Source organism: Misgurnus anguillicaudatus, chromosome 2 (genome assembly GCF_027580225.2).
Source record: "Misgurnus anguillicaudatus chromosome 2, ASM2758022v2, whole genome shotgun sequence".
Lineage (NCBI taxonomy): Eukaryota > Metazoa > Chordata > Actinopteri > Cypriniformes > Cobitidae > Misgurnus > Misgurnus anguillicaudatus.
Genome location: NC_073338.2, coordinates 51,152,226 through 51,174,148, shown reverse-complemented (window position 1 = coordinate 51,174,148; position 21,923 = coordinate 51,152,226). Strand labels below are relative to the sequence as shown.

The 21,923-nt window shown below is 39.6% G+C and overlaps 1 protein-coding gene across 2 annotated transcripts in view; it reads left to right on the top strand.

The window, feature by feature from the left end:
- LOC141351101 (regulator of nonsense transcripts 1-like) overlaps positions 1-21,923 on the top strand; it is a 33,917-nt gene that overhangs the window by 1,234 nt on the left and 10,760 nt on the right. The window contains exons 2-19 of one of the 2 annotated variants that reach the window (XM_073857515.1): positions 2,731-2,867; positions 3,531-3,620; positions 3,706-3,873; positions 8,051-8,231; positions 8,803-8,964; positions 9,981-10,065; positions 10,464-10,562; positions 11,373-11,481; positions 11,563-11,722; positions 14,764-14,882; positions 15,221-15,385; positions 15,628-15,742; positions 17,641-17,784; positions 17,917-18,130; positions 18,220-18,337; positions 18,540-18,696; positions 18,850-18,992; positions 19,084-19,258. In XM_073857515.1, the coding sequence (XP_073713616.1) occupies positions 2,731-2,867; positions 3,531-3,620; positions 3,706-3,873; positions 8,051-8,231; positions 8,803-8,964; positions 9,981-10,065; positions 10,464-10,562; positions 11,373-11,481; positions 11,563-11,722; positions 14,764-14,882; positions 15,221-15,385; positions 15,628-15,742; positions 17,641-17,784; positions 17,917-18,130; positions 18,220-18,337; positions 18,540-18,696; positions 18,850-18,992; positions 19,084-19,258 (2,541 nt within the window). Of the gene's footprint in view, positions 1-2,730; positions 2,868-3,530; positions 3,621-3,705; positions 3,874-8,050; positions 8,232-8,802; positions 8,965-9,980; positions 10,069-10,463; positions 10,563-11,372; positions 11,482-11,562; positions 11,723-14,763; positions 14,883-15,220; positions 15,386-15,627; positions 15,743-17,640; positions 17,785-17,916; positions 18,131-18,219; positions 18,338-18,539; positions 18,697-18,849; positions 18,993-19,083; positions 19,259-21,923 lie in introns of both variants that reach the window. The other variant, XM_073857507.1, reaches the window with a different exon arrangement.

Sequence of the window (21,923 nt, the reverse complement as noted above, 5' to 3'; positions counted from 1 at the left end):
TTTTTTGTGTGGAACAAACTTAACTTCCGGTAAACTCGGCAGAGAATCAATAACAACCTTTAAGAGTTCTTTTTAAGTAGTTTATTTCTGAATAACAAGCAAAATGACGTGTAAAATGTGTACTATATAATGTATACAATGTTAACTACTAGGGTTGTAACGATAATTCATGCTACACCCTAAAGGGCTCGTTATAGTTGTGCGTAGGTCCTATGGCGTCGCCGCGACAGCGTAGGTTCCGCGTCGGTTTTCATTTACCGTATACTTTTGCGTCGTCGACGTGCAAACACACACGCAGACTGCTGGTAGGCAGTATCCACGAGTGTAACCACAGTAGCAGCGCAACCGTCAAAGAAGAAGAAGCTTGGCAAGTTAACCCACAAACGAAGAAGAAATTTGTTGCAGATTGAGTTAAATCACTCCTCAACTTGGCTCATCTTTCGCAAATAAAAAAATACCCATGACGCAGTTTTTTTACCTGACGGGAGGGATTCTGGTGGACCATTCACTGCGCTTGCGGTCCGCGTAGAACTGACGCACTGTTAAAAATGTTGTGAAAGCGCGCATTTGCACGATTAATTGTCACAGCCCTATATGCTGTATATATTTCCCGGAGCTGCCTGTGTATAATTGCATAAGCGCACAATGTATTGTTACACCCCTATTAACTACAGATCGGCTGACGACCCTCTCTTTACAAAGCAGTGATCCATGATCACCACCTCCCCTTGTATTTTGGAAACCAAAACATTTGATATTTCGACGAGACATTTGTTCCAGAGTTCAGTTTAGCTGCTAGTCAGACCATTAAACAAACAGAGCCCGGAAGTTAAGTTCTACCCAGATGCCTAACCACAACAACGCACGTGTGTCAGATGAAACCGTCTATATCAGTGTTGGGTTTTGTTGTGAACATGTATAATCCATAGAGGGCTTTTGTGCAAAGATATTGTGTTGATATGTTGATACACTATGATGTGTCTTTGATCCGAGGATCTGTTTTTCTAATGTAGTTATGAGTAGGTTTGTGGTTAAAGTGCTAGTTTAGCCAACATTAAACGTTTCCCCAAGATTTACTTACCCTCAGGTCGTCCTCTGTGTACATGATTATCTTTTTTCAAACTAACACAAGCTGGGTTATGGTAGAAAATGTCCTGGCTATTCTAAGCTTTATAATGGTTGAAAATGGTGCTTCTGATTTAACCTGATAAGGATCAAGCCCCCCTCGGAAGTGAGGCTGCATAAACTTCATTGTAACTTTGAAGCATTAAATCTTCAAAATATACGATCATTCAGCACATCGTTTGAAAGCTTAGACTCTCAGGATTTCATTAAGCCCACACACAAAGCATAAGATGATTTATAGCAGTCATAAAACTGTAATCTAGTTGTTCGTTACCTGAACCGGGCGGCGCGGTTTAAGTTTGTTTACTTACCTTCAAAATCTTCCCTTTATCCGCTTTGGTCCGAGGAAGCCTTTTAATCCAAAATGATTTGTTCGCCTCACAATCTTGACGTTTCTGACCGAATTATGATATAAAATATGTAAACAATTAGTTCACTACCGGACATTCGTTCGACTCTCACTTCTCATTCAAGACTTATAATGCTACATTTGGGTGTTGCGTTTGTTGAGCAAAGTCTTATGCATCAAACACGCCCTCTTGTGGAATTTCAGCCGTTTCATAAGGGGCGATTCACATTTTGCGTCTTTTGCGCGCTCAAGTTCGTTATTTCAAATGTAGGCGCGCGGTATGCACGTTCATAATGGAAGTGACGCGTTCGCGATGCGCCCATGGTGCGTCCACACCGCATCGAGTTAAGAAAATTTTAACGTCTCAGAATGCCGCAAGCGCATCGCAGGTCATGTGACAACAACCAACCAACGATCGCGTTTTCTGCGTGGTTTTAGAAGCGAAATGTGAACCGCCCCTTAGGGCCGATTCACACCGGCTGCGTGGCGTATCTGTTGCGTTTCAGTTGTGTGGCGGCTGCGTCGCGTTTTCTGTGTTTGTACATACCAGAAGCGTGGCTGATGCGGCGCTGACGTGCTGCTGTTGCTATAGGTGACATATATTTTGCCTGGAAACGCTTCCAAGACACTTGCGTGTGGCGTGAAAAATAGGCGTCGGTCCTATTCCTAGCATGCACGCGTTTTCAGTGCGGCTCGAGCCGCGCCTGAGACGTGTGTGTCATGGAGGCAGTGTGAACTGTCAAACCTGCTAAAATTGGAGCCTAAATAAAAACGGACCCGCCACACAGCCGGTGTGAATCGGCCCTTAGTGGTTAAAGCCCCAAAAAGTCCATCCATCACAGAAGTAATCCACACGGCTCCATTGGGTTAAAAAAGGCCTTTTGAGGGCAATCAATGTGATTTTGTAAGAAAAATATCAATATTTAAAACTTAAACTAAAATAACTAGCTTCTGGTAACTAACAATGCATGTTATGAGAATTTATGACATAATCTCCACTGTGTCTTGTATGCCACTTCATACATGCGTATGGATCGACAGACTTTTTTGGGCTTTAGATCAGAAGTACCATTTACTACCATTGTGAAGTTTGGAACGGCCAGGACATTTTCTGATATATCTCAGATTTATTTTTCCAATCCAATTTTTATTATTCGCTGGATTATCCCTTTAATGGTGAACTGGATTAAAATGTGTGTCTGTTTTCATGTAAGTGCTGCTGAAGTTTGATGTACTTCTTGTTGGGCTGTTTGCAGGTGAACGGACCTGATGGAGGTCTGCCCAATGGAGAGGATGCAGTGGCGACGACTGTCCAACTACTGGCCGATCTGAATTTTGAGGAGGATGAGGAAGATACTTACTACACTAAAGACCTGCCGGTGCACGCCTGCAGGTACTGTTCATACACCTGCCATGATCTCGTACTATAAATACAGCATCTCACTTATGTATACTATGTGTGTACTTCTCTCTATGAGACTGGAATACTTGAATATACTAGTGCTGGGCAAAGATTAATCGCGATTAATCGCATACAAAATAAAAGTGATTTTTGGCATAATATATGAGTATGTGCTGTGTGTAATTATTATGTATAAATAAATACACACACATTAATGTATGTATTTAAGAAACATTTACATGTTTATATATATTTATTTATATTTTTATATATTCTATATTAAATATAAATTAAAAAAATTATATATAAGTAAAACAATTCTGAAATGAATATATGAATGTGTGTGTGGTTAAATATACATAATAATTAGACACAGTACACGCACATATATTATGCCAAAAATTACTTTTGTTTTGTATGCGATTAATCGCGATTGATCTTTGCCCAGCACTAGAATGTACTTTTTGTTGAATGTACAGATGTTTTGTATAATAACGATTAAACTCTTTAACCAATCTTTGCCACAGGCAACATATTTCCCATACAGCTGTGCTAGTGTCTACGTTGTTTGTCTTCTCTAACATAATAAAATAACATTCTGAAAACATTGCTAATATTTGTATGAATGTGAACTGTTATGCTTGTATGTTTTAGCTATTGCGGCATCCACGATCCAGCATGTGTGGTCTATTGCAACACCAGCAAGAAGTGGTTTTGCAACGGTCGTGGTAACACCTCTGGCAGGTAGGTCGAAAATGTACAACACATCCACAGTACATCGAGTTTTGTTTTTTTGTTTTTAATTTGTATCTCTGTTTGTTTTGTGCAGTCACATTGTGAATCATTTAGTGAGGGCCAAATGTAAGGAGGTGACCCTGCATAAGGATGGCCCGCTGGGCGAGACCGTTCTGGAGTGTTATAACTGTGGGTGTCGTAACGTCTTCCTGCTTGGCTTCATCCCAGCTAAAGCGGATTCTGTTGTGGTCCTTCTGTGCAGGTAAATATTCAGTTACATTTTTAAATGCTACCACATTTTATATAAATGCAATATATTTATGTGACTGAAGTCTTTACTTTGAGAGAATAGACACAAACAGGTTGGTGTATTAATTGTGCTCATTCTGCCTGGTAATTTGTATTTGCCCTCGGCCTGGATTAACAAGGTTACTTCAAAGCGTTTAACCATGAAAGATTGCATTGTTCAGGGGTAAAATCTCAGCAACACTAATATAACAAAAGATAAATATTTACATTTCTTTCTCCCAGTAATGAAGTTCATAAGGCTAACTCTTGCTTGTTTAGCAAACACTTGTGTTATCACAGTCATAGAATGAGCTGTCGCAAGCTTTGATCCCAGCTCATCCAATCAGAACTTATCTTTTTATAATAAGGCTTTTTTTGTGCATGACTACTTGAGATGTGTAGGGAAAGTCCCTAGTGTTCGCTGTATCTTCATTTTCACGTAATGAAACTGGGTGTGAGTTTAAGAAACTGGCAACGTACTTGGGGGTGGTTTCCTGGAGAGGACTTATCTTAATCCCAGACTTAAATGCATGTTTGAGCGGACTTAATTTAAAAACATCTTGCGCTGAAATATCTTCACATATATCTGTGCCATTGTTTTGCCTCAGGATGCACACCAGTAATGTTTATTGTAAGGTATAATTGTAAAAACGACTTAAATGTTCTAATATAACCTAGACCTAGTCATGGATTAATTTAAACCTTTTCTGCCAACCCTTAGGGGCGGTTTCCCGGACCAGGATTAGCTTAATCCAGGACTAGGCCTTAGTTTAATTAGGAAATATAACTAGTTTTAACAAACGTGCCTTACTAAAAACATTACCTGTGTGCATTTTGAGGTAAAACAAAGGGCACTGATGTATTTTAAGATATGTAAGTGCAAGTTGTTTTCAGTTTGGAGAGCTCTTTAAAGTGTTTAAGTCTAGGACTAGTCTAATCCCTGTCCGGGAAACCGCCCCATTATTAGTTAACACTAAAGAATGAAAAAGTAATTTCAAAGTTTAATTTCATTTCTACATTAGAAAATATGTAAATGGCCAAAAAAATACCCAAAACCTTATTGGAATTTTTTACAAATCTTTGTGCTCCTGTACAGCTCAGTGCTAATGGCCGAATACGTTATAACGATAACTATCGTCCACACCACCGGGCGATAACTTTATGCTAATTCACTCGCAAGGCGCAGCACTCGTTCAAATCATTTATCTTCAATGGCATTAACTAATATTGCATATTTCTTTTAATAAAAAACACTTGTAGTTGTTCACATGTCATTAAATGTATAAATATGCTGTTCTTGTTGCATTTACACAGCCGGTATAATTAGCAGATGTTTTCAACATGTTTGCATAACTCTGAACACTGAATCTTGTAGTTGTAGTGTAATCTAATATCTTATCTTTTGGTGTATTCAATGTAGTAGAATTAAAGCAGTGCTTCTCAAATAGTGGGGCGGGACCCCCAGGGGAGGCTCGAAGGGGGAGGCCCCGGGGAAAATACTTTTTCAGGAAGTGATTTTTTTGCACCGTCACTTAAAGACATTACACCCCAATCACGCTGATAAGCCGCTTGATTTTTTTATTATTATTTATTGATTATATTTAATTTAATTTTTCAGTATCAAATGGTCAAAAAATATTATACTTTATATAAGGATTGATTTTTTTATTTCAGGCAAGTTGATGCATTTTAAGTCTTTTCTGTTACAGACTAAAAAACAATGTTAATAAAGTTATTGTAAGTTGATCGATATTTCTTTTTTTGTTTTCTTTTTGTGTTTTCTCAATATTAATAAGGATACAATGTTTTGCAGATGTGTGATTTTATAGACAAATTATACTATTTACAGTCGCGGCAGAGAGTTTGGGGGGGGGGCGCGAAATGTTTACTACTTCTTAGGGGGGGGGCGTGACAGAAAATAATTGAGAAGCACTGAATTAAAGCATTACATAAAGTTAGTCAATTTCACAGCAACTGCATCAGCGCTTGGATACCTGAGGTCATTTTATGTTATAGACCTCAGCAATGAGCTTCACTGCTGTGTCATTTGTCATTACAAATGTGCATGCACTTTAAGTTCAAATAGATTTGATTGGCTGTCAATGGTTTATCGTTCATCAGGTGGAAAAGTCAAGTGATTTCCAACGATATCGTTCATTGTATCGTTATCGTTAGGGATGCAACAATACCAGTATCGGTATCGGGCCAGATACCAAGCTCATGTACTCGTACTCGTAAAAATACCCCAATACCAAAGACAGATACCTCACATGACATACTTTATGACAGATTTGATTGTCTTGTCTGCGATTTCTCTAGCACTTTGACAGTTTTGTGACAGGCAGGTAAAAATTACAGTCATTATGCCCTTGGTTTTGCCCTTTGGAGTTTATTAGACACTGTGAAGATTTGTGATAAGCACATATTGATTTGGTTTTTTTTTCATAATATGAGTTGAAGTTGGCAAAAATAAAAATGCTGATATGTTCATTAGTCTCATTGTGTTGTTCTTAGAAAATTGCCACATGAAAATAAAAACAGTAAAACAAGCATCGGTATCGCCGAGTACTAGATCTTAGGGATGCTCATATCAGTTAATTTTCCCGACCGACAACCGTAGCTTCTGAACCGAAGATTAACCATTAACTTATAAGATTTTAATATGAAATTGTCATTGAGTAAAAATACAGTTGACGGTTGTCTGAACTAGTAAAAACAAAACATTTAATTTGAACGTGCAAACAGCAGCGATAGATCAACAACTGAACCAGGATTCATACATTATCAGATATTCACGCAACATTACCTTATTAAAAAGCACGCGATCAGTCCAGAGGATTAATATCCAAAAAGGGCAGATTGTCTCTGTTTCATCTACCACAGTGGTCATAAAGCAGGACGCTTTTCAGAAAGTTTTGCTTTTGCGTCGTGTTTCTCCGTTTGTCCAAAAAGAGAGATGTTAATGGTCAGGGTCAGAGGCCATCGGCGAACATCTGTCCGGATGTGCGCAAGACCGAGACGGACCGCGCCATCTTGCGGGGACACGCGCGTCTCCGTTCAGCTTCCAAACACCCATACAAATTTCTCATACAAATCAGATCGTCAGGGCAGCAATAATTTGTGTCATATACAGGAAATTCACAAATTAAAGATAGAAAAGTGGGCTCATGACGACACGCACCATGTATTAACAATTTTTTTTTTCTTTTAACTGATAACGTTAATCGGTCAAAATTCTTACCTTCGGTTAACGGTTAAACGGACAATGTGAACATCCCTACTAGATCCTAAAAGAAGTGGTATCGGTGCATCCCTATATATCGTTATAGTTGTGGTGTAAACGCAGAGACTCAGAGTTTCGGTATGTTTAGAGACTTAATTGTATTTTTATTGTAACACTTAAAAAAAGTAATTATTTTACATTTAATTCTGTAATATTTACAACTTTAATTCTTATTAAAGATCTTTAAAAAAATGTAAAACCATCCCAGAGAATTTTGCAGATTTTTCAGAAAAATTTTCACGAGAAATGTCTGCAGATGCATCTGGACCTGGTCTTGTGGTTGTGGTTTTGTGTAAAGGGCGATTTATAGTCGTACGTAAGTTCTATGCCGTAGGCTATCCGTAGCCTGTGCGTAGCCTGACGTGCACCTCGCAAACATTTTAACAGCGCGTCAGTTCTACGCGGACCGCAAGCGCTGTGATTGGTCCACCAGAACCCCTCCCCTCAGGTTAAAAAACTGCGTCATAGGTATTTCCGTTTGCGACGGTGAAAACAAAGATGAGCCAAGTTGAGAAGTGATTTAACTCAAACTGCATCAAAAGTCGCTGTTTATTTACTTCCATCATTGCTGGTCTTCTCAAATTATACACAACTAGTTGCTGTTTCTTCTTCGTTTGTGGGTTAACTTGCCAAGCTTCTTTTTCTCTGACGGTTGCGCTGCTACTGTTGTTACACGCGTGGATACTGCCTACCAGCGGTTTGCGCGTGTGTTTGCACGTCGACGCGGAGGACGATGCAAAAGTATAAATAAAAACCGATGCGGAACCTACATCGTCATGGCTACGCCATAGGCCCTACGGACGACTATAACGAGCCCTTTATGTTTCTTTGTGTCACACACGCGTGTGTTTTGTTTTTGTATGTTTAGGCAGCCGTGTGCCAGTCAGAGCAGTCTGAAGGACATTAATTGGGACAGTTCTCAGTGGCAGCCTCTCATTCAGGACCGATGCTTTCTGTCCTGGCTTGTGAAGATCCCATCTGAACAGGAGCAGCTGAGAGCTCGTCAGATCACCGCCCAACAGATCAACAAACTCGAGGAGCTCTGGAAGGTACCGGATCTCACTGACCCATTCATGTGGCGCTGTATAGCAGGGGGTTTAAACTGTGGGTCGTGCAGTCACTTGGCTTTTGCAGAGAATTACACAAAAACAGGCTATAATGACAAATGTTTAGTAGTTCACCCGTTCATTGTGTTTTTATGAATGAAGCATGGTGAAGCTTGTGTTCATACTCGGCGCATTTCTCGTGTACCACACATACAACAGGATAAGTATTATTATAAGTTTAAATTCAAACTCAGATTGTGATGTTAAGAATTTAATATGATTTATTCTATCATTTGAGTTTATTGTTATTTTAAAATGAGGGGAAAAATATATAAGTATGTGTATTTATGGGTGCCGCTGTCATTAGGAAATTTTAGCAATAATTTTATAAATAATTTTAGCAATAATGTTATAAATAATGTTATGCATTGCTTGTATGTATGTTATTAGCCTACCGTTTGTGATGCACCTTGGGCAACTTCTGTTGCATTATGTGTTCTATATAAATAATAAAACAAAACAAAAACAAAACATAAATCCCCTGTAACATGGTTATGTCTCTTTATTATGACAGGAAAATCCAACAGCCACCCTGGAGGATCTGGAGAAACCCGGAGTGGATGAAGAACCTCAGCATGTTCTGCTGCGATACGAGGACGCCTATCAGTACCAGAACATATTCGGGCCGCTCGTCAAACTAGAGGCCGATTATGACAAGAAACTCAAAGAGTCCCAAGTATGACATCATCTATTTTCTATTTCTTTACATTGATGGATTAGTCTGATCTCACAGTCTTATTCACATGCTCAAAGTAAAGAAAACAAATATAACAACAGAGAAGATCTGTTAGTGGATGAACTTTATAAAAAAAATTTAGGGATCAATTTACTTTGTGAAAAGGGTCTCTCTCTCATTTAGAGTCACAGCGGAGGTCCGCTAGTGTGTGTACGTAGAAAATAACGTGAATGGCTTTTAAAGTATATATATTGTTAATAATTCATTGGAAATAAAGGGCAAGATGCATTGAATTGTGACCTTATAAATCATAATTGAATTAATACACAATTACTCCAAAACTTAAAAAAAAAAAAACTGGTACGAGTAGGGCTGTCACAATTATGAAATTTGGCTCACGGTTACTTGTCTAATAAATTGTGGTGATTATGACGATTAATTGATTTTAGGAATTTGATGATTATGACAATGAATTGTCTGTTTTATTGCTTTGATATTTAATTCTCATACATTTTTTGTTTGTTCATTAAATATTTTTTACGCGTTGTGATTACTTAATTAAATATTTTGCAAGGTTTACCTGCCATTAAATATTAATACACATAACACACATTTAAAATTTATTATTTTATGAATATATCTTAAAAAAACGCAAAATTCTTTAGGCCTTAAATAGTAGCCAATCCTACTAGGGTCATATTAGTACTTGACCACATGTCTAGTGGCTGCAAAAAAAATCAATTCCTTACGGTGCATTCACACAGGGGGCGTAAGCGCAGCTCCCTCTTGTGTTTTTAAAAAGATGTGCAATCATTGCGGTGATCTGAAATCATCGCGATGAGGTCAAACAATCGCGATGAGACGATTATTTAATCATTGTGACAGGCGTAGGTACGAGTCAAAATCATTGGTGTTAATAAATCGAGATCAAGACTGTTGCTGATAAAGGCATCATTTAAGTTGAAACTAAGTTTTATTTTTATCAAATGGTGATTTCTGTTTTTTGTTTGTTTCAGACTCAAGATAATATAACAGTCAGGTGGGACTTGGGGCTGAATAAAAAGCGGATAGCTTATTTCACTCTGCCCAAGACGGATTCAGGTGGTAATATTTACTTTTGACATCTTCTGTGTCTACCAGTGCTTCATGATATCCATCCCATCCCTAACACCGTGTTCCATGCATCCCTCATCGATGTGTGCGCGGTCCTGTTCACCTGAGTGTGTGTTTGCAGGGATCTGTCTAACTGAGTGCTTGTGTGAAAATGATCGGTTCCCGTGTGTGTGTGTGCGTGTGCGTGCGTGCGTGCGAGAAAGTATCTGTGTTCACCCGTGAGTGAGTCTAGAGATAATGTTCACCTGTGTGTGTGCAGGTATTGGTTCACCTGTGAGTGTGGGCTATTCTGTGTATGTGATGAATAAACATTAATAATGTTAATGTAATATAAATCAAAGATTTTTGTTTCTTTCTGAATGTCTCTTGTATGTGGCGTTTTTCAGACATGCGACTGATGCAGGGCGATGAGATCTGTCTGCGCTATAAAGGAGACATGGCTCCACTCTGGAAAGGGATTGGACATGTCATCAAAGTCCCCGACAGTATCTTTTCAGCACAGACCTTGAAATCAAACAGTTTTTACACACTTTATTTGCTGTGTATAACACGGTGAAGTTGCAAATACAGCACTCCAGAGTGATACTTTATTTTTTAAGATCACAATTACTTTCGTGAGTTCTTATGCAGGGTTCACAGCAGACGCGGTAGAGGCGGCAAGCGTGAGTGATTTACATGTTAAGTCAATGGAAAGACGTGAATTGAGCGTTGCCGCAGGAAACGCGTGAATTGAAAAATCGCGCCACGTTAACCAATCAGGACCTTGCTGTAGTAGTGACGTGATTACAGGAAGCAAGCGCAAGCGAAGTCTCAGCGGAGTCGCAGAAGCTCCTCCCATGACGCGAATTTCCACGTGAATATCACAAATGACTAGAATTTCACGCACGAATGAAGCGAGTAAACTCAAATGTTCAAGTGTGCGAATAGTGCGTTTTTGCCGCCTCTACCGCAGCTGGAGTGAATGCACCATCAAGTTGGTTTTAAAAATAATGTTTTTGTCCAGAGGACAATGAACAAAGATAATGGTGTTATAGCAACAGTCCCTCTTGCTGCTTAATCTAGCTGGTTAATATTTTTGCCTTGTGTATGTCAGTAGGAAAGAAACGTTATTACTTTTTTAATTAATTGAAAGTTATGAAAGCAAACATTATTAATGTTATAAGATGCATTGATAAATCGCGCACTATGAGGACCGTTTTGATTTCATATTGTCAGTGATGTTCTGATGAGTTAGTATAACAAGTCTTTAAGGGTTCCGTTCAGAGATGTTGGTTCTTTAACAAAGACTTTTCTAGATTATGGAGACGAGATAGCCATCGAGCTGCGGAGCAGTGCTGGAGCACCTGTGGAGGTGCCACACAACTTCCAGGTGGACTTTGTCTGGAAGTCCACATCTTTTGACCGGTTAGTTTAACTAGTCTATTTGTTCATCTTGCTGCATTTATTTCCCACTTTTATTATCATCTGTACCTTCTTGCTGTTTAGAATGCAGAGCGCCCTCAAGACGTTTGCTGTGGACGAGACGTCTGTGTCTGGCTATATCTACCACAAGCTGCTGGGTCATGAGGTGGAGGATGTGATCATCAAATGCCAGCTGCCTAAACGTTTCACTGCACAGGGCCTGCCAGACCTCAATCATTCACAGGTACACACATGACCCTGTATACTCTTACAAACACTACAGTATTCATTCACTGTCTAGAAGCAATGCAATGTTAACAGACTAAAGGAGATCTGGCTGTCCCGGTTGAGTCTGGTTTCCCTTTGTGCTTTTTCTCTGGTAGAATACTCACATTAGATTTTGGGTTTATACTTTACTTAATGGTCAGACTGTAATCTTAAAGGCCCATCTCTTGTTTTCAGTAATGCTAATGTACATTAAAAGCTTTTACTGCTTTTTTTCCTTTATCGTGTTTCCTCTTTTTGTCCCATTTCTATGTTAACTGTAATGTCCTGTCAATTTTAATATGATACCTTTCAGAAAAGTATATACTGTCTATCTATTTGGAATCTGACAATACTACAGTTAAGTGCAATTTATACTTCTGCATAGGGGTGTGACGGTTATTATATAACCGTGAGACCGACGGTTATAGTTGAACACCGTCATAAGAACTCTATAACCGACAAAACCGTGTTATTAAAATATTAAAAAATATAAAGAATGTTTAAATACTAATTAAAACAATTGTCAACAGTCTGTGTTACACGCCCCACCATGTTATCACGTCACGCAATGAAAAATACAGAGCGGAGCAGAAACTGACAACGCGCTGACATACAGGAGAGACCAGGGCACTTTTTGGTTACTTTTGAGATTAAACATATTAAACAAAGTCTCACCTTTCAAATCATCTCTTCCTTCTATTTAATTTATAGAATCAAATAAACATGAACGACCATAAGATGTTTTAACCGCGGAAAGGCTCCGCCCCGCTTTTCAAGTTCAAATCTTCCCATGTTAATCTACTAACTCTCCTGAAAGCACATTCACTGCTAGTTGTCTTGCTGTTAATTGTAAATAAACGTAGAGCAAGTAACTAATCAGTGTTTCGTTTATTCAAATACTGGTTTCACATCGCAAGCATGAGCACTGAGCAGCACGTATGCAGAGAGCGTTTGCCGCGCGTGACTATTGTGCTTTTACAACGGTTGCGTTTGCAGCGCATATGGCGCAGTTTAATAACAGTATAACAATCTCAAGTTCACATTACTTTATTTTACATGCATTTATGAGCAAAACCTCTTCAAGACGCTTTTTAATCCACATTGTTTTCGTGCTGTTCTGGTCCGTGTAATGACAGATATAGACACAATTATAGACATTAAAAGTCCATGGCACAAATCTGTTTCTCTGAAGATTATTAAGATAATGATAGATAGAGGATTAATTTATGCTGGGCAGAGAGTGACAGCGCAGTCTTCTGGCAACAGTGTGTTTTTTAAAATATTTCACTGCTTTCTGTTAAATTGCTCAAAGTCATTACTGTTTAAAACACACTTGGCATCACACTCTTGATTTTATGGTAAAATGACACTTTCGCGTCAATCCACAAGCATTTAAACCAGCAAACCCCCCCATACGGTTATGTGACGAACCGTCACATTTGACTCACGTCATAACCGTCATCACCAATTCTGAAACCGGCACAGCCCTACTTCTGCATCAATTGTATAGCATCGCCTATGCAGAGACGCAAACCCTACGCAGTAGCCTGACGCGCACCTCTCCAAAAATGTAACACCGTGCAATGCTACGCGGACTGCATGCGCCGTGATTGGCCTGCTAGAACCCGCATTTCAGCTTGTGACATTAAAAGCAACTCAGGTTGCAACAAAAAAATTACTTATTCCCCTCCAGCATTTTTTGTGATTTTCACAAAAGTTTCACAAAATGCCTTCCAGGAAAAGTTTCTTCTAAAAATATAAACATGCAAATATAGCAAATAAAAGAACAGACCCTCTGCTTTCAAACAAACAATAAACAAGCAAACAAACAAAACAGGGGAAAAAATGTTTCATCCTATCTATATTTTTTCTCTGTTTATAAACATTAAATATGGGCATTTTTCTAAAAAAAAAAAAAAACACAAATAATTTCATTTTTGTGTAGGAATTTTGCAATTTTTTTAGTGGATAATCGCGGTATTGCAGATTAACATAAAAATTCTTTAGTAATCTTTTTTTTTTTTGCAATCGTGTTTTCTTAATTGATGAGATACCGTATTTTTCCGGACTATAAGACGCATCGGAGAATAAGCCGCATCATTCAAAAATGCGTCATTAAGACGAAATAACATGTATAAGTTGCAGTGGACTATGTCACGTTTATTTAGAAAATTATTTCACAAAATCCAAGCCAAAAAACAAACATTTCATCTTGAAAGGCGAGTTATTCAACTAAACAATAGCAGACTGAATAGATGTCTGTACGTTAAAGTAATATTATCAGCGTCAAGTTCACATACTCGTCATTCCGCATCACTGAATCCATTGAATAACATAAATACAGAAGCAGCATATAGCGGACTCTCGCGGCTGTAGACGGTAATGATGTCTCTTGCCTCATAAATGTCCAAATTAATTCATACGGACTCACAAGGCGCACCTGACTATAAGACGCAGCACCAGCCAAGTTATGAAAAAAAACACGGCTTATAGTCCGAAAAATACGGTAACTCATCAATGGCGGGAAAAGAGTTATAAACAAAAATGTACCTCCATCACTGCTGATGCTTCTCTAACAATGTACAAAATCTACTTTTGCCTCGATACTGTAACATGCCTGTGAACACTGCCTACTAACCATCTGCTTATGTAATGCACATTAACGCAAACAATGGCGCACAACTATAGATGAAAACTGACACGTAGGCTGCAGCGTACAGGCTGTGTTGTAGGTCCTACGCAGAAGTATAAATCCGGCTTTAGTGTCGCTAATATACATTTTATGAAAAGTGATCATGTTACATCATATCATTTATGGGTTTTTTTATACAGATACTGTTAGTATAACTAATTTACATCTCGTGTCAAAAGTTGCAATCATTTATTCTGTATAATTTGTCCTGTACTAATATGCATTTACTGTAAAGCAAAATAGTAAAAAAGCACAGTGGAAGTAAATTTGAATAAATTTTATTGTTGTACAGTTTTCTAAAATTGTTAGTTTTGAATGTGTTGTAGGTTTACGCAGTGAAGACCGTTCTGCAGAGACCTCTCAGTCTGATCCAAGGACCTCCAGGAACTGGCAAGACCGTGACCTCGGCCACCATCGTCTACCATCTGGCCAGACAGGGCAACGGGTAAGACCGTATTCGATGAAACACCACAGTGTGTCCACAAGCTCATAGTCAACATTAAACTCATTTAAATCTGTAATGTGAGAGAGGATATTCAGCTCTGCTTTCTATTGTGTTTAGCAAACACCTTTAAACAACAAGTTCCTCATCTTTTGATTTGTTTGGGCTTCATTACTTCCGCATTTCTCCATAAGCAATATAATACTAATAAAGCAGCCCTGCCTGATATTAGCCAAGCAAATATTGTTTTACTGCCATACTGCTGAGCCCTGTTCAAAGTCTGTATAGTCTATATTTTGATCCTTATCTAATATAGCTGTGATCTGTTATTGTGTCTTTAGCCCAGTGCTTGTATGTGCTCCGAGTAACATCGCAGTGGACCAGCTAACAGAGAAGATCCATCAGACGGGGTTGAAGGTGGTGCGTTTGTGTGCTAAGAGTCGCGAGGCCATAGACTCGCCCGTGTCTTTCCTGGCTCTGCACAACCAGATCCGCAATATGGACAGGTATGGACTTCTCTGCTCTTAATGATTTCTGTTTTTAAATGATTTGAAATGTGAGGGGTTCCTACCTGAGCAACATTTATGAACGTGACACGTGAGCTGCGTCTTCAAAAATCAGCCAGCTGTGTTTTTTATTTCCACAAAAACTTATTACATTGTATCCTTCATGAACAAAGACAGTCATACAGTGCATTGCCATAGCGCTTGAAGCTCATGAGCACTGATGTGTGTTTTTATCTCTGCAGCATGCCAGAGTTGCAGAAACTCCAGCAGCTGAAGGATGAGACCGGCGAGCTGTCGTCATCAGATGAGAAACGATACCGAGCTCTCAAACGAACTGCTGAAAGAGAACTGCTCATGGTAGATATCTGACTTCACATCACTTTGCAATCAAACAGTGGTCAGGGCTCGGGAGTGTTTCCAGTCTGTGTGCTTTACAGCTTGGAAACAGTGATCAATTATTTCAGTCATTTTGGGAATCAGAAAGTTGTTTTACCAAGTAATGAAACTGGAATTATGATGAGAAAGGAGAGTTAGACTCCGTACCAGAATTGTTAAATACCTCAATTTCCATACCTGATTACAGTAATAATTAAAGGTCACCTATTATGCCAGTCGCATGATTCAACACATAAAAAGTCTGCATACTGTATTTATGTGAGGGCCGCATTTTTTCAAATATGACGCACTTTCGCAGCATAAATTGCAGATTTCCATGCGCAAAATATGCAGGGCTTGCATAGTTTCACAATCCCTGCATTTTCGTAGCAAAAAGTTCCCACATTTTTTTGGCAAGTTCCCGCATTTTTTTTGGCAAGTTCCCGCATTTTTTTTGGCAAGTTCCCGCATTTTTTTTTGCAAGTTCCCGCATTTTTTTTTGCAAGTTCCCGCATTTTTTTGGCAAGTTCCCGCATTTTTTGGCAAGTTCCCGCATTTTTTGGCAAGTTCCCGCATTTTTTGGCAAGTTCCCGCATTTTTTGGCAAGTTCCCGCATTTTTTTGGCAAGTTCCCGCATTTTTTTGGCAAGTTCCCGCATTTTTTTGGCAAGTTCCCGCATTTTTTTTTGGCAAGTTCCCGCATTTTTTTTTGGCAAGTTCCCGCATTTTTTTTTTGGCAAGTTCCCGCATTTTTTTTTTGGCAAGTTCCCGCATTTTTTTTTGGCAAGTTCCCGCATTTTTTTTTGGCAAGTTCCCGCATTTTTTTTTTGGCAAGTTCCCGCATTTTTTTTTTGGCAAGTTCCCGCATTTTTTTTTGGCAAGTTCCCGCATTTTTTTTTTGGCAAGTTCCCGCATTTTTTTGGGGGGGCAAGTTTCATCTTTTTTCTTTTGGCAAGTTTCATCTTTTTTTTTTGGCAAGTTTCATCTTTTTTTTTTGGCAAGTTTCATCTTTTTTTGGCAAGTTTCATCTTTTTTTGGCAAGTTTCATCTTTTTTTGGCAAGTTCCCGCATTTTTTTTTTTTTTGCAAGTTCCCGCAGTTTTGGCAAGTTCCCGCAGTTTCACCGCATAAAATTGCATAAAATCCCGCAGTTTCTATCCCATTTTTTTTAAGAAAACGTGCCGCAAGATCAAGGATTTTTGCCAGCAAAATCACAAAAAACTTTTTCCTGGAAGATCTGTTATGCCCATTTTTAAGTCTCAGGTGTGCCCAGAATGGGTCTGTGAAGTTTTAGCTCAAAATAATTTCTTATAGGTCATGTCCAAAATGCTCCTATTTGGGTGGGAGGAAAAACGTGTCTGTACCTTTAAATGCAAATGAGCTACAGCTCCTCACTCCCTTACCAAGACAGTGAATGCTTTTAGATAAAATGGATCTGATTCATGTGAATACAATCTGAGACAATAGTATCTCACTTTCGAGATATGGCAGACAGCATACAACTTTCTGAAGGTAGAAACAAGCAGGACTGTCAATCAGTGGCAGTGGGCGGGGCTTTATCAGTGTGACATCACATTAACAACAGAATCAAAACAGCATGTCTAATGAGACTGCTTTGGTTTAATAGGGATTAAAAAAGGTAGTGGGTTGCATTGTGTGGTGGTTGTGTTTGCACAAGGCCAATACACATTTATGTCCAAACGTTGAATTTACATAATAGGTGTCTGTGAAGCAGTATTTGTTTGCATGGGATGGAAACAGAGGAATGTTTTTTTGTCATTAAGTGCATTTTTTATTGCATTTTTTCCTATAAAAAGCAAAAGTCTGCCTCGTGACAGGAACACATGGCACCTCTTATAACAATCTTCTCTCTGTGTGTCAGAATGCAGATGTGATCTGTTGCACGTGTGTTGGAGCGGGTGATCCTCGTCTGGCTAAGATGCAGTTCCGCTCCATTCTCATCGATGAGAGCACCCAGGCCACGGAGCCCGAGTGCATGGTACCAGTGGTACTCGGGGCTAAACAGGTACGTGACAGGAGCACTTATTTACATCTATTGACCCCTGATGGACTCTTGCCATCTAAATCATATACGCACACACCTATGGCTGCACTTAAAAAGTAACCAATAAATGATCATTGTCTGCTTTGTTGACAGCTGATTCTGGTGGGTGATCACTGTCAGCTTGGTCCTGTGGTCATGTGTAAGAAAGCAGCTAAAGCGGGTCTGTCTCAGTCCCTGTTCGAGAGGCTGGTGGTTTTGGGCATCAGACCCATCCGTCTGCAGGTGCAGTATCGCATGCATCCGTCGCTCAGTGCTTTCCCTTCCAACATCTTCTATGAGGGATCGCTGCAGAACGGAGTCACTGCCAGTACGTCGGCTCAGATCAGGCGTGTTTGTGTTTAGATATTACGGGTTATGATGTTGATATGAGTGTTTAAATGTCGTTTTGTTTTCCAGCTGATCGAATCAAGAAAGGCTTTGATTTCCAGTGGCCTCAGCCGGATAAGCCCATGTTCTTTTACGTGACTCAGGGTCAAGAGGAGATTGCTAGCTCTGGCACGTCCTACCTCAACAGGTAACATGATATCAGAATAGTAAATTCCCTTTCAGATGCTTGATATCAAATAAAAATATATATGATGTTTTTCATTTCTTTCTAAATCTAGAATAAGCTAAAATTTTAACTCACCTGTATGCTAAAATACAAACATTAGAATCCAGCCGTCTTCGTACATTCAGAATCTAATTTGTTTTGTTCATCTTCTGTCTGCATTCAGGACTGAAGCAGCTAATGTGGAGAAGATCACCACGCGTCTGCTGAAGGCCGGAGCCAAACCGGACCAGATCGGCATCATCACGCCGTATGAGGGCCAGCGCTCGTACCTTGTGCAGTACATGCAGTTCAGCGGCTCACTCCACACCAAACTCTACCAGGTCCAAAGCTTTTAAACACCATCACTGCTGACTGGTTTCAGATGCATATGTTTCGATATATAAAACCTTTTTTAAGATCGGACAACTTTATTTATTTCTGTCTGATAATAATATAGCAGGATGCATGTCTCTAATGTCTGTTTGTTTTCACAGGAGGTGGAGATTGCCAGCGTTGACGCCTTCCAGGGCAGAGAGAAGGACTTCATCATCCTGTCTTGTGTCAGAGCTAATGAACATCAGGGAATTGGTTTCCTTAATGATCCACGGCGTCTCAATGTGGCACTAACCAGAGCCAGGTAACAACACCATCACCTGCAGGTTTCGCAGTTTTGCCACACCTTTATAAATGATAATCTAGGAGGATAATTGATTATTTTCTGTATGCAGGTACGGTGTGATCATTGTGGGAAATCCTAAGGCTCTCTCCAAACAGCCTCTCTGGAATCATCTGCTGAACTATTATAAAGAGCAGAAGGTTCTGGTGGAGGGGCCGCTCAACAATCTGAGAGAAAGTCTCATGCAGTTCAGTAAACCACGCAAGCTTGTCAACACCATCAACCCTGTGAGTACAAAACACACCACCGTTTACCAGACTCATAAATGAAAAAAATCATAATCATGTTCCACTTTCATTAAAAAAAATCTTAATAATTTACTCGCCTCCATGTCATCCAAGATGTTTATTTCTTTCTTTGTTTAGTTGAGAAGAAATAACGTTTTTTTTCAGGAAAACATTTTTCTCCATATAGTGGACTTTAGTGGACCTCAACCGTTTACAGTTACAATGCAGCTTCAAAGGACTCTAAACAATCCCAAACAAGGCCAGGTTTCCCACGGGTCATGGAATTTCTGGAATATCATGGAATTTTAAAAGGTCTTTTCCAGAAATTGAAAATCGGGAATTATTTGTCCAAGTCATAGAATATCAATGATTTTTGTTTGTTGCTTTAAATTTTAGTTTCCATTTATCTAAATGTAATTCACTTGTTCCGGTCGAAGCTTTTTCTAACTACAATTTAAATAGCTGTTTATTGACACTGCTTTTTCAATTCATGCATTTAAGATCTCACAGTGCACACTAGGCTCACAGCATCCCTGACGTGGGTCATGGAAATTCAGCTTTTTAGTCAGTGAAAGTCAGGAAAAAAACAGGGAATTTGACATGTGGCTTAGAGTGGGATACCTACAAGGCATAAGGATCTAATTCAGGGAAATGATCGTTAGTCTATACTTTTAAACCACAACTGTTTTGCACTAGCTGTGTGATGCGCCAGCGTGACCTTACATATTACGTAATCAAATGGAACGGTCACGCATGACATATGTCAAACTAACGCTCCAGTGTTTACAACTGTGGAGAAAGAGGAGCGTTCTGACGTTTTTGTTTGATACTAATTAAAGGAATAGTCTACTCATTTTCAATATTGAAGTATGTTATTGCCTTAACTGGGAATTGTTGATGCATCCCTCTGTCGTCTGTGTGCGTGCACGTGGGCGCTGGAGCGCGCTGCGGCGCTTCGATGGCATTTGGCTTGGCCCCATTGGTTCAATGCTGCCATTTGGAGATAAAGTTAGAAGTGACCAAACACATCAACGTTTTTCCTATTTAAGACGAGTAGTTATACGAGCAAGTTTGGTGGTACAAAATAAAACGTGGCGCTTTTCTGAGCGGATTTGGAAGAGGAGCTATATTTTATGGCGTAATAGCGCTTTTGGGAGTACTTCGACTCGCCTGAAAAGTCCGCTCCCCTTCTCACTCTCATAATGGGAGAGGGAGGGTGTTACTGCGCCGAGTCCAAGAAAAGCGCTACGTTTTATTTTGTACCACCAAACTTGCTCGTACAGTTGTGTTCAAAATTATTCAACCCCAACTGAAATTGATTGTTTTGGCCGGTTTGACATTGTAAGCAGGATGACTGAATGATCAAAATCAATTACATCAAAGAGGCATGTGTAGGTCAGACAAATATAACATAACATTTATAATGAAATAACCACAAATGTCTTTTCTGTGCTCACATCATTATCAGTTTTATTCAACCCCCAAGTGACATTCAATCTTAGTACTTAGTACAACATCCTTTTACAGTTAAAACAGCTTTTAAACGTGAAGCATAGCTTGACACAAGTGTCTTGCAGCGATCTACGGGTATCTTCGCCCATTCATCAAGGGCAAAAGCCTCCAGTTCAGTCACATTCTTAGGCTTGCGCACTGCAACTGCTTTCTTTAAGTCCCACCAGAGGTTCTCAATCGGATTTAAGTCTGGTGACTGCGATGGCCACTTCAAAATATTCCAGCCTTTTTTCTGCAACCATGCTCTAGTGGATTTGGAGGTATGCTTGGGATCATTGTCCTGTTGAAAGGTCCAACGTCTCCCAAGCCTCAGGTTTGTGACGGACTGCAACACATTGTCATCCAATATCTCCTGGTACTGAAGAGAATTGATGGTACCTTGCACACGCTGAAGTTTCCCTGTACCTGCAGAAGCAAAACAGCCCCAAAGCATGATTGACCCCCCACCATGCTTCACAGTAGGCAAGGTGTTCTTTTCTTCATAGGCCTTGTTTTTCCTCCTCCAAACATAGCGTTGATCCATGGGCCCAAACAGTTCTAATTTTCCACAGAACACTATCCCAAAACTTCTGTGGTTTGTCCACATGACTTTTGGCATACTGCAGTCGACTCTTCTTATTCTTTGGAGACAGCAAGGGGGTGCGCCTGGGAGTTCTGGCATGGAGGCCTTCAGTACGCAGGGTGCGCCGTATTGTCTGAGCAGAAACTTCAGTACCCACATCTGACAAATCTTTTCTCAGTTCCTCAGCAGTCACACGGGGACTTTTTTCCACTCTACGCTTCAGATAGCGCACAGCAGTCGCAGTTAGCATCTTTTTTCTGGCACGACCAGGAAGCGTTTCAACAGTGCCCTTTGCCTTGAATTTGCGAATGATGCTTCCTATGGTGTCTCTTGGTATGTTTAACATCTTTGCAATCTTCTTATAGCCATTGCCCTTCCTGTGAAGATTAATCACCTCTTCTCTTGTCTTCCTGGACCATTCTTTTGACTTCACCATGTTTGTAACCACACCAGTAAATGTTTAGAAGGAGTTGAGTATCACAGTCATTTTAAAGCTGCCTAATTGGTGCCTATTAGGCTTTATTGCTGTTCCCTGACATCCACAGGTGTTTTCAATACCTGATTGAAAACACTTCAATGAACCTCTGTTCT